The sequence below is a fragment of the Gymnoscopelus microlampas genome (genome assembly GCF_963454915.1).
Source record: "Gymnoscopelus microlampas genome assembly, chromosome: 8".
In the NCBI taxonomy this organism is placed as follows: domain Eukaryota; kingdom Metazoa; phylum Chordata; class Actinopteri; order Myctophiformes; family Myctophidae; genus Gymnoscopelus; species Gymnoscopelus microlampas.
Genome location: NC_139945.1, coordinates 25,716,570 through 25,729,704, shown reverse-complemented (window position 1 = coordinate 25,729,704; position 13,135 = coordinate 25,716,570). Strand labels below are relative to the sequence as shown.

The 13,135-nt window shown below is 39.6% G+C and overlaps 1 protein-coding gene across 2 annotated transcripts; it reads right to left on the bottom strand.

Moving 5' to 3' along the window:
* Positions 1-1,192: 1,192 nt before the first annotated feature.
* Positions 1,193-9,292, bottom strand: LOC311050795 (uncharacterized protein). Of its 2 annotated transcripts, XM_084064958.1 has the most exons (8): positions 9,210-9,292; positions 7,480-7,526; positions 4,491-4,712; positions 3,282-4,369; positions 2,530-2,599; positions 2,232-2,397; positions 1,980-2,132; positions 1,193-1,335 (listed from the first exon to the last, which is right to left on the bottom strand). In XM_084064958.1, the coding sequence occupies exons 3-7, from the start codon at positions 4,702-4,704 to the stop codon at positions 1,982-1,984; spliced, it is 1,689 nt and encodes a 562-aa protein (XP_083921084.1). In that variant the 5' UTR covers positions 4,705-4,712; positions 7,480-7,526; positions 9,210-9,292; the 3' UTR covers positions 1,193-1,335; positions 1,980-1,981. The 2 variants fall into 2 exon arrangements, with proteins under 2 accessions (XP_083921084.1, XP_083921083.1); XM_084064957.1 differs by lacking the exons at positions 7,480-7,526; positions 9,210-9,292 and having other exon boundaries at positions 4,491-4,924.
* Positions 9,293-13,135: the final 3,843 nt, after the last annotated feature.

The following is a 13,135-nucleotide window of genomic DNA, read 5'->3' as shown; positions in this document are numbered from 1 at the left end:
TAGATTTGTTTTACAGTTATTTCATTGTTAAATGCAAATTAGTGTTCAATCCAATTAATAAGTGCATTAAATTCTCTTCAACGGTTAGATAAAAGCCAGAGTCAGATCTGCAATAAAACATTTATTAAAACTTTACCTGTAAAACCAACAATATTAAGACAAGTGCAAACTTCTTTTTTTTCTCTGTCAGGGGTCAGTCATGATTCTCTAAATTGCATGCTTCTTTAGAAGGCCCGTAGGACATACCCATGTAACCATACAAACAGACATACACGTACCGTATACATGCAGACATGGATTATGGCACGCGCACAGACACATATCGCTTTAGCAAGCTGGAGATGAATAATCTGGCTGAGGGGATGTCTGTGGACCATCAGCTGAGTCACTGTAGCTCAGCCGCACACACATACACTCAACCCCTCCAGACACACTCACAGATACACGGACACCCACACGCTCTCTCGGCGTCACTCTAACTCTATCCCCCTGTTCTGTGTCTCACACTAACACCTGTAAAACCAACAATATTAAGACTCTAGTGCAAACTTATTTTTTTCCATCAGGGGGCCGATCCAGAAAAGGTTGAGAACCACTGAGATTTTAAACATGAACCTCCCCAGCCAATCAAGTCAGCGGCAGGCAAGCCAGATCCAGACACAGTATTGACAGTGCTGTTAGCCACTGTCAATGCTGTGTACTGGCACCCACAATCTAGCTCACCCACCGCTAGCCCGACCAGCTGAAAAGGTTGAGAACCACTGAAAACATGAACCGTACATGAACAGTAAAATGTCACGTGTCAGATACACTGTGCAAAGATAAAAGTGCAAACATCCAATAGGAGAAATGGACGTGGAACTAAAAACATGGAGGTAGTCTTGAGGCATCAAAAAAAAAAAAAAAAAGGCAAAAAAGTCTGTTAAGGAGATGGCATCATCAGGGGGCCCTGATCCAGAAAAGGTTAAGAACCACTGAGATTTTAAACATGACCCTCCCCAGCCAATCAAGTCAGCGGCAGGCAAGCCAGATCCAGACACAGTATTGACAGTGCTGTTAGCCACTGTCAATGCTGAACAGTAACAGTACATGAACAGTAAAATGTCACGTGTCAGATACACTGTGCAAAGATAAAAGTGCAAACTTTTGCAAACTTTGTGCAAACATTCAACAGGAGAAATGGACGTGGAACCAAAAACGTGGAGGTAGTCTTGAGGCATCAAACAAAAACAAAGGCAAATGGCAAAAAGGAGATGGCATATGTCAAAATCCATTCAGGCAGGAGGTCTAAACCAGCAGGTATCCATGGAACACAAGGTTGGAAATCAGCAACATCTGTTAGAGCACAAAAAAAGAACAGTATAAGTATTGAAGGCTGATTATGAGGTGCAGGTGGGAAACAAGCAGAGAAGCTCAGGTATCAACAGGGCTGAGAATTGGGGACAGTTGTGGGAATGGGTGCGGCAGGTGATGAGGAAAGGTGTGGACAGTTAGATGGCAGGTCTGGGGAGGTAATTGGCCTTGGGAGTAGTGACATCCAGAAACTGCCCTCTGATCCTTTCTTCTTACATTAGTTGACTTTCCCTTTTCTGAACAACACCTAGTAGGTATTGCTTTTGCACAACTACTTACACAGGAGATGACAGCCAAAGAAGTCAATAGGTGCACACCATATTCACTTACTAAAGATTTATTTGAAGAAACATGTTTCGGTTAACTATGAAGGTCAGCTAAAACCTTTCTCAAAGAAATAAATACAAATAAAGTGTAACTGAAGACAGTGTTCTAGACCACTTTTCTTCTGAACAACTCCTAAAATCAGTCAGCATGAGATAGAGATCTAAAAAACTAAAATAAATTATAAAACTGTACTGCTTTATTATGTGTAAAATATGACCTAAGATGGCAAAGCAACATATTAAGAATTTCATTCATATAGTGGGCAAGAGAATGGTCCAAATTCTTTGCACATGACTTACACTCAAAGCCAATTGAAGTCCATCAGTCGCTTCAGGAGGGAGGCGACGGGAGGACAGACCGAATTGCTCCTCTTCTCTCTCACCTTCCCACTTTTTTGGCCGAGCAGCTTGGTTGTTTTGGTGCCAGTGGTTGGGTTGATCCCAATGAAACATCTGCAATCACAAATCACATACTCTTTATGTAAAAGGTGCACTCACAGCTGCTCTACAAGAGAGCACATCTTTCGAGTTCTACTTCAAGCAGAAAGGTACCTTTGTATGAACTCCAGAGTGTAGCAGGCGTGCTCCTGGTACTCCAGATTTAAATTGTAATAGCTGGAAAATAGAGCTGCCAGTCCAGCCAGGAAGTTGGTTTGTGGAGCCACAACAACCTGCCCCTCAATGCTCAGCATCCACTGATTGGCTGTGATAACATCACCTAAACATAATTAGACATATGGTTTGCATGTTAACAGTGTTTGTCTGTTGCTTTCCACATACTAAAACATGTCCTCCATTAGTATTTGTTATCTGCAATGCTTTAAAACAGATTAGAAACTGTATAGACTACCTAGGACAATTAGACGCGGAGAGTCTGGAAGGTTCATTGTCCTTTCGACATCTGCTGCTGTTGCCAACACCTAAAAGACAGAAAACATATATGTAGTTAGGGTAACAGCTTCAACTTGGGCATAACACAAGTTTACAGGTGTACAAGAGAAGGGAATTGGTTGGAATAACGTGTTCCTTCCACAAGCTACGTCCAGGGAAACTCTCCCCCTGTCAGGTGACAAGAAGGTCAGTTGGTTCTCATGCATTGAAGGAGGCATGAGCTCGGCCCTGGCCTCCCTAGGCTGGTGAGGGGAGTCTAGCGCCCAGGATCACTTAGAAAATTGGCACCGGGTGGAAAATAAGGGTTACAAAATTGTGGGATAAAAATGACAAAAAATGACAGTGCTGTGCCAGTATAAAATGACACAGCATCTAAAGGCTGGTTTATACTTAGTTGCACATCAGTGTCATGCACCGAAAATAGCAGATCTACAAGCTCGGAATGCATCACAATGCACACGTTCTGAGCTTATAGATCAGCTATTTTCAGCGTTCAATACTGACATGCAACTAAGTATAATTGAGACGTAAGCAGGGGCTCAGCACCTGTTCTGCAGCCTGACAACCTTGCTGTGGAAACTGTCCCTGAGGGTCAGTTCATTCAGCATTTAATGCTGCGATATCACCTGCCTGACAGTAGCAGAGTGGGCTGATTGTAAAATACACAATATAAATGTCAAAAGCTTTAAACTATAATAATTTCATACTCACATCTGCCTGCAAAATGAGTCCATCTAGGTCTTCCTTGAAGTGTGCCATCAGCAGTAGGATCACACATGGTGATGGGTCACAGTTTTCTTCATGGTCGTACTTCACCAGGATGCGCTTGACCTCATCAGCATTAGACTTCTGCTGGAAAAACCGAAGGATCAGCTTTCCTTTTTCGTGCATAGCCTGCTCCATTTTATCCAGGATGCCAATGTCTGTGAGTAATTGGAAATGGCTGTAAAGCAACTTTGGTGTGAACAGATATGGCCACTCATTCTTCAGCTCAGAAATCGAAGGAGATGGGCTGGCATTGATGTTTTTTCTTTGTAGGTAGTAGGTTTCTTGCATTAACTGAGTCAAATGTCCTCTCTCTGCCCCATTTGGCCCCTCGGTGCTGTACAGGTCTTTCATGTCCCTCTGCTTCTCTTTGAGACTCTCTTCAGTTTCATCTGGTGGACAGTCAGGCTGCCATCTCACACAGCCATATTGGTCAGCTGGTCCTTTTGCCATGTCTGCAAGTGAATTTGAGCTCTTCCTTTTCGGCGCCCTTCGTCTGGACAGAGTATTTCCACGATTAAGATGATTTGCTCTAAAAGTTATTTGAGCTGCTAGACTTTCATAGCCATTACCAAATCGTGTGTTGTCTCCTGGTATGACATCTGCAAAGCTGCTGTAATGCTGGTTTACAATCCTTTTGGCCACCATCTTGCACTGAGATAGTTTGGGATTCTCAGTCAGCCTCATTTCATCAACGATAATTCGTACCATTGCCTTGCGGTCTTTTTCGGATGGACGACATCCCTGTGCAATGGCAGTTGTGATACCAAGAGGCATTCTGTGCCAAGGCACACTGAAGTTCTCAATCCAGTCATCTAATTGGACAGTCATTCTGGAGCCATTACTGTGAGCCTGACTTGGAGTGCTGGGGGGTGAAAATGTAGACTGAGCAGCCTCTGTAGGGGTCCTGGGGGGTGAAAATGTAGACTGAGCAGCCTCTGTAAGGGTCCTGGGGGGTGAAAATGTAGACTGAGCAGCCTCTGTAGGGGTCCTGTAGTCTGAGGGTTCTACAGGATTCAGTGTTATCGTTTGCTCTAAAAGGGGAAATGTATACGAATGTAATGGGATAGCTCAATAACTTCAAATAATACAATCATATGACACTTCACAGTATTTTTCAGTACAATTAGGACCATAACATAATCTAAGACATACCGTGAACTTTCCATGCATTATGAAGCTTCCTACACTGGATAACTGATAGGTTGCCAATGGCTTTGAGATCATCCTCGCCAACTAAATGCAGGTCAGCTCGGGATTCCACTCCCATGCCTGCCAACTTGACCAGGAGGGACTCTAGTTTATCCTCTGGTAGGCTAGGTAATACTGCCAACACAGCTTGTTTAATTCCTTCCTCAAGTGTCGCCATGTCAGTATCTGGGAGAGAGGGAAGACACATGTTAGAATCAGGGAGAGAATGACACATGTCAGTATCTGGGAGGGAGTGATGCAATATAATCACTGATGTGCCATTCAGCTTGTATCCCATTAGTGGATGATAATCAAGGAGATCTTCTTGCTTAACACACATGTAGTTTGCTTCCTGATCTACTTCTGTGAGACTGTAAACACCCAAATCAGCCATCTCCACAGCCTGCTTCCTCCCTACAACAAAGTAGACCAAATCGCTACGATGGACCAAGATCAGTCTAATCTCACCCATGTGAAGGCCCTCATCATCTTGTCCTAGAATTAGATGCATCCCTTTCTTGTACTTTGTGCCTTTGAAAGTGACAGCATTAGTGGCTATAGTGTCATGTGTGAAGTTAAGTGGTGCTGTTGCTTCTTTGATGCTTTTGTTATAGTCCTCAATATAGTATTCAGTTCCTTTTTCAACCTGGATTACAGGAGGGAAAAGACTGCCAACACTTAGGTATGTTTGAAGGAGCTGGTGTCGCTCTGCAAGAGTAGCACACAGGTTCTTAAAGTTGTGCAGTTTTCTGGCACACTGTTTGAAGAATGTATGTTTGCTCTCAAATCTCAAAGTCCAAAGACGGATGAGAGGTCCAAAGTGTAGAATAAGCTGAGGATAGTGACTGAGATAATGGTGCTTTGGTTTGATGGTATTCTGTGGAAACAACTCCACTCTGGACTGTATATATTCCTCAATGAGGACATGCAAGTATTCAATCTGAAAAGTGGTAATTGCTGGTGCACATATGTAAGCAACCATCTCTCTCATGAGCAAAATTAACTTCCAAACAGCACTGTCAGATGGATTCTTGATCCTGTCTCCAATTAAAAGAGGAAGCAATCTCAACAGGCACCAATTCTGGACAGCATGGCCACTTAACTTCTCACTATCTGGGTTGAAATCAGGGGGTTTGTCATTTGCTTCATTTCCAAGGTAGGTAAAGTTACTTATACTTCTGTTCAAATCTGTATAGGTGAACTGTTTTTCCTTGTTTACCAAGTGGTTGATACACAATGCCAGGTCAACAGAAACAATGCCCTCAAAAAGGTCATGTCCAAGACATGGTGGCAGACCAGGCTGACAAACATGAAAGTAAGATAACTGGTTGAACATGGAGTCAAATTTTATGCCATGCACTGACTCTGTGCCACCTGCTCCTACTTCTTCTACATGCTGCTGATATGAATGTTTTGTTCTCTTTAAACCAATGGACAAGGGACTCTTGACCCATGTTTTTCTGTCTATTTCACAAAACCTACAAAAAAAGTGACTCCTGCTAAAATTTTCTACAAAGCCTCCAATACAATGAGAACCAAGATTATCTCCAGCTATAGCACATACAGAACCTCGAATAACTTTGCCGTCCCTCAAAACAATACCACTGTCCTCTAGATCCTTGAGATCTTTTATCAGTGGACTGAAAACCTTTTCTTGTTCGAAAAACTTGAAGTCTTGTTCCCTGCAGAGAAGGACAAGCTGCATGTGATCAATATTTGATCTATTGTACGGCAAAATGTTACCAAGTGTCAGATACACTGCCAGTATCTTGTGTTTTTTTCGGCCTGATCCTAGCGGATTGGCAACCTCAAAAGCATCTTGATAAAGGATCAAGGCTAACGATGATGTTTCACTTTTAAATAAGACATTGTCAGTAGTATTCTGTCCATCCCATACATCCATGAACACATCACGAGTAGAGAGGCGAGAATGGGCCTTTTCATACTGCTGTTTGAAACCCTTGTTTTCAAACAGAGATGTTAGAGTTTCTTTTATTGGCACATATTGTGCAAAGCATTCTTTTCCTGACAAATTTGTACCTAGATACAAGGGGAGAGGTTGAACATAATTGAAGCTGTTTTTAAACACTGACTTACGACGCTTATCTGTACGCAAAATGTTGTTGCCCTTTTTTAATATGTCATCTTTTGCAAGCTCTTCAATTACATCTGTAATCGTCATGTCAGGCACCCCAAGCACGGACAATTTCTCTTTAAGCTTTGAAAAGAGATGTGACTGAACAACATCATGAATGTCTTGGACCTCTTCAATTATAGTCTGAATAACTGACGCTGGTAAAAGTAGCTTAGCCTGAAGCTTCAAATAAAACAAAGACAAGTTCTTTAAAAAGAGGTCTTTATCTACACTATCATAAAGTTCACCGGTCTCAGGCTGTTCATCACTCTCAGTGAGAGAAGTGGAGGGCTGACTCTCAGTTTGCGATGGGTTTTCAAACTGTGCTAGTTGGGATGGGTGTTGAAACATTGCCTCATCATGTAGATGCTCAGCTAAACTGTTTTTGTGTGTCCTCGAAACATGAGATGAAAATGTGGATTTCACACCAAATGTTTTCTCACAACCCCTAAAAGGACATGTTATTTTCCTGCCCTCTTGTATATGGCCTTTCAAATGATTAAGGAAATTCTTAAGATTTGTAAAGGTGATCTGACAAAATTCAATCTGACAAATCAGTGTTGTGCCAATGTGTTGGTCTGTAACACTCCTCCTGTGAGACTGCTTATGATCTCTGTATAGGTGAGACTTGAAGGCTGCAAACTTTCTGAATGCACGGGTACAATCAGGTGCACCACAGGTAAAAAGGAAGTTTGGCGCATTACTGTGAAGAGTCATATGACGAGTAAAACCTACTATGGTTTTACTCTCATGGGCACACTGTTTGCAGAAAAACATTTCTGGGCTCTGAAGAGATTTGTTTTTTCCTAGTGGTTTCACCTTTTCACTTCTTCTTGACCAGTCTTTGCACTGCGCACTTTCAGCATCTGTAACAGTAGAAAGTAAAAACATTATAAGACATTATTTGTGCCATCGACAGTAAATTAAAAAGGTAATATTAACTCATCAGATTGCTCATAATTCATTCAGTTCTTCTGATGAACTCAATGCAGAACTGACTAATGAACTCATGTTATATCTGTCTGTATATATATATATATATATATATATATATATATGTATGTGTGTATATCTGTCTGTCTGTCTCTTATATGTCATCATGATTTGTGTGCATGGGGATCTCATTTTAAACAAGCTTAGTGCTTTATGAGTTTTCCAGTTTAGTAGACCTTGTATTGTGAATTTGTACTTCCATGTACTGTTATGTACTGTCATGTACTGTTCTCATCTCTTACTAAATAAAGTACATCAATCAATCAATCAAAATCAGTGGTTCTTAAACATTTTCGTGTCAAGGACCCCTAATTAGTATGTACTTGGCCAAGGACTTGAGACACATTTTGTTCACTTGGTTTAACAGCTGATCTACATGCTCACAACACAACACATGCAATGCACTGTGAGCTTGTAGATCTGCTATTTTCAAAAGCAAATGTATAGGGTTTAAGTTGTTAAACTGATTTTGATGCTATTTGCTAATGTAGCTGGGGACCACCTGAACACCCCCATGACCCCTGGGGGTCTCTGGTTTCCACTTTGAGAACCACTGTTATGCATTACCTGCTTTTGTTAGCTACTGTGTGCAAAGCAAAACAAACTAAAAAAACGGATTACCAAATTTGTCTGCACACTAAAATCCTCAATAATATAATTCTCTTTAAGGATCCACTGGTACCATTTGTACTTCTCTATTAATTAAATTATTTTACTTTGTACTGTAGGCTCAAAACAAGATTCATAGATAAACTAATTACAGTCAAAACAAACGTGGCCTCACCAAGGGATATGTGGCCAACATTAGCTCTCCTTTAAGAGCTAATGTTACTAACTAACACGTTGAATCACATTTTAACGTTTTAGGATTCCTGGTCGCATTGTAACATCATCCATTTATATTAAATCGTACAAACACATGCTTTCCATGTAAAAGCGGTTGATATACCGTTAGTCCTGAAACATGACCGTCATATCATGACGTTTTCTACATTTACAACCCGTACATCTACATCAACGTTCAGATTTAAAATATAAAGCGCTTACCCCAAAGCCACGGATGTTACAATTTGAATCGGGGGGGTGTAAGTATCCGTACCTTCTGTATTGTTCAATAAAAATCATTTTAATCCCATCGGTGGCCATTTTCTCCGAGTTTTCTGCATGCTTTCAACTACGCGACCATCGGTTGGGAGGTGTATTACATTATACACATGCATTAAAACTATAAGAAAATGGCCACCGATCGGATTAAAATACGTTTTATTGAACAATACGTAAGATGCGGGTACTTAGACACACCCGATTAAAATTGTAACATTCGTGGCCGTGGGGTAAGCACTTTATAGTTGAAGTATGAACATGTATGTTGATGTACGCGTTGAAAGTGCAAAAAACAGGTTGAAGTTCCGGCCATGAGGCTCGTGAAAAGACGAGCGTCGTGTGAACCATGGCTAAAACACGGTCGTGCACGGTTACATGAACGTGTTAGTTCATGTAACAGTGCACGACCGTGTTTGTATAACATTTTAATTCCATAAACTAATTAAACTTACCTGTTATTTAGTACAGAAAGCACCACGGTTTGACAAACAAATCTCTCAGCCGAGAGCCGTTACTCTGCCTCCCGGGGTCTGTGCTTCAAAACTAACAAGCTCCGCCTTGTGCATGAAGGATGTCTGCGGTTCTCAACCTGTGGGTCGAGACCCCCAGGGCGGTCCCCACATATTGGTGGGGGTCTCCAGATAACAGTGAAGTCATCGATCCAGTTTAGAGGACCTTGTATTGTATTGTATTGTGAATTGTACTTCCATGTACTTTTACCATGTCTTTCTAAATAAAGTATTCAATCAATCAATCAAAGTGACATTTTAAGTAACCATTTCAATACCTTAAAAAATAAAAATAAATCAAAGAAAAAGACCATTGCTGCATTACAATAATCAACAAACTATACTATAAAAACTGGTCAAACATTGGCCAAATTGTCAAATAATATAAGAAAGAGAAGAAAAAAAAAAAAAAGCTGATCTGCAATAAGAAGTTATAGATTTTTGAAATAGTTCAAAGTTAAGCTTTTCTCACATTTTTCAAAAATATTTTTTTTAAATTAAAAAACATGTTTTCAGACTCAAAAGAGGACGCTGAATCGAATAGGCTAGGTCTCGATTTTGTATGACCCTTATAAAGTGGTTTAAACAAGCGTTAAAGTTTCATAAACTTGGAAGCTTTTTTCACAAACATATTATTATTATTATTATTTTATTTTTACCCTTCCACCCTCTTATTTAGATGATTTTGAGTCGAACGGTAGGTTACACAATTGTCTAGAATTGTTTAATAGGGAAGTTATAGATTTTTGAAATAGTTCAAAGTTTAGCTTTTCTCACATTTTTTAAAAATATTTTATTTTTAAATTTAAAAACACTTTTTCTGACTCAAAAAAGGACGCTGAATTGAATGGAATAGGTCTCGATTTTCTAGGACCTTGGGAAATACAAAAGCTCACCAAAAAGATTGGACGTTGACTTTTGTCACAAAATTTTGCACAAAATCTGGAACTAATCGCTCCAGATATTTTTTTAAAATCTAAAACTTCTCTCCATCCATATTGAGAGTAAGCAGGATATTTTGGCACCAGCCCTGATTTTTTTTGACACTGATAAAGCTCAAAGGTCAGCGAAAAGACTGCAAAGGTCAACCCTCGTTAAATTTTTAGAAATTGTATTTTTCTTCGAGACTCTGGTTTTAGACATATATGATGACGCTGATTCCAAATATTTACGTTTTATTTTTCTCGGAAAACAGGAAGTGCCTCAAAAGGCCACTTCCTAGTTGGTTTTAGGGTGTTCCAGGCCCGTGATTTCCCCGATATATTTTTTTCCTAAATCTACACGTAAAATAATGCCAAAAGTCGAAATGATCAAACCCTGATATCAAATCATGATTTAATTATCCTTTAATTGGCTATGGTTACGGCTTCGCTATCTTGCTCAATATCTCGAATACGATAAGGACTTAGGGTCCACTTTTTGGATATGTTGTAGAGCTGGCTGAGACGCACGCATGGATGTCTTGTTTGTCCCAGTATGGCACTTTTTTTTTTTTGAGTTTGTCCTTTGGTATGGTCTTAAGGTTTAAGACTCTATGAGCCTTCCGAAAGTGTAGAAGGTCAACTTAGGAGTGTCGTACCGTGACAAACAAGACATCCACGTGTGCGCCTTAGCGAGCTGTCCAACATATCCAAAAGGCGGATTCTAAAGATGTATAGTTATTGAGATATATCACTTTATTGCACGTAATAACTTGACATTGGACCCTAGGCAATTAAGGAGAACGGTATGGCCGTGTGTCAGGAGAGTTATATGTTCGCGTTCGGGGTGACGCGCTGGCCCAGAATTTGGTGTTCAATTTCATTTTTAATCCTTTCAAACAGTTAAATGCATTTTTTAGTGCATAAACAAGAAGTTGTAGGATAAAATTAATTATGATGATGATGACTGATAATGATGATGATGTTCACATCATGTAAAGCACTTTATGATTTCCAAAAATGTAAAGTGTGGTATAAATAAATGATATTATTATGAATATGTATACTTTACATATTACTGTAAAACTACATTCTACAGTTAGAATATAACCTGACTGTAATTCTTACAATATGTTACTGTGGAAAAATGCAGTAAGTTTCTGTAATGATTTTTTTTCCCATGATGCATTGCAAAATACAGTTAAACATTGTAAAATGACAGAACAGTAAATTACTGTACATTTTTACTGTAGAATATAACCTGACTGTAATTTCTACATTATGTTACTGTGGAAAAATGCAGTAACTTTCTGTAATGATTTTTTCCCATGATGCATTGCAAAATGCAGTTAAACATTGTAAAATGACAGAACAATAAGTTACTGTAAATTTTTACTGTAGAAATTACAGAAAAGTGTTACAGTGTAGTATTGAGCCAAGGGGGACTCCGGTCAATTAAGTATATTGGGTAATTGATTAATTAATTAATATACGTTGTTTATTATGTATAGTATTTATTCCAATGCAAGGCCCACAGATTAATAGGGGGAAAAAAGCGTTACAATATGTATGTATATAGTTATTATGTAATAATCACCTACCCTGCGAGAGAAGACTATAGCTGCTATTCCAAGTGGCAGACAGCAGCACAGAGTGTTGAAGATGGACCATCCTAGATAAGTCTGGACCATTGTACGGGGCTGGTGGCCTCCTTCCATAGTGGCTCTTTCTCTCAAGTTCAGATGGACGATGTATGTCCTGCAGCTTCGCTGCAATGTAATGTCTATGCAACCGGTGCTGGGATTCTATAACATTTAACTGGGTGGGTGTGGTTTAAGTTCAAACAGGGAGGGCTTTGTAAGGGAGAACTTTCTATGGTCAACCGACCACAAAGTAACATCCTCAGTGCTCATTTTAAATTAATTGAGTCTAAAGATTTACACATGAGGGTCTATTTGGCTCAATCTTTACATTCGGATTTAAATTAACACAGAGGATTTTGGTTTTGAATATAGAGAAGAGCTAGATATTTGTAATAATTAAATTAGGCAATACGTTTTTATTAATTTGACTGTAAAATGATACAGTGATAAACTTCAATTTGGTCAGGATGACCAGAAACAATAAGTAAGTTGATACTGTAAGTATGCACATCGAAAAACAAGGGATGTTCTTTTATTTTCCTGAACCAATTATTTGACAAAGGTTGTAATCATTCAAAGATAGTGTTTATTCATAATTAGTCCATTATGTGTCTATTGTGCAAGTCAAACATGCACAGATGGAAACTAGAAAGAAATACACAGCCATTGAAATCTTGTCTTGAGTTTTGTCCATAGGGGGTGCTATAATAAGCACTTAGGGCCCTATCCTCCGCCCTGTGCAAGGCAGCATAGTCCAGGCGTTTCGGGCCATATTTTGATGGAATCGTGCACTTTACGATACAAGCATGAAATTTGGCACACAGTTAGAGCATTCCATAAGGCACATTTTTGGCTATAGGGCCATCGCAGATTTGTCCTGTGGTAACCATAGCAGCCATTTTCCAAAATGGCCTCTATCTGCTGTTATTTTACCAATAACTCAGGTTCTAGACCACCTAGGATCTTTATTCTGGTGACTAATCCTACATTTTCAAGGATGAGGAATACAGTGGTACTATTTAGATTTGTCTTGTGGTAACCATGGCAGCCATTTTCCAAAATGGCCGTCACCTGCTGTCATTTTACCAATAGCTCAGGTGCTAGACCACCTAGGATCTTGATTCTGGTGACTAATCCTACATTTTCAAGGATGAGGAATACAGCGGTACTATTTACAACATGCTACTACCTAACTACATATATCTGGCATTCAGTTAATTAAATAATAGTGAACCCATCAAAATATGTAATGGTGTACAAACTGACACGTGAGAGTCAAGAATGCAGTATTTCACTGTTTCTTTTA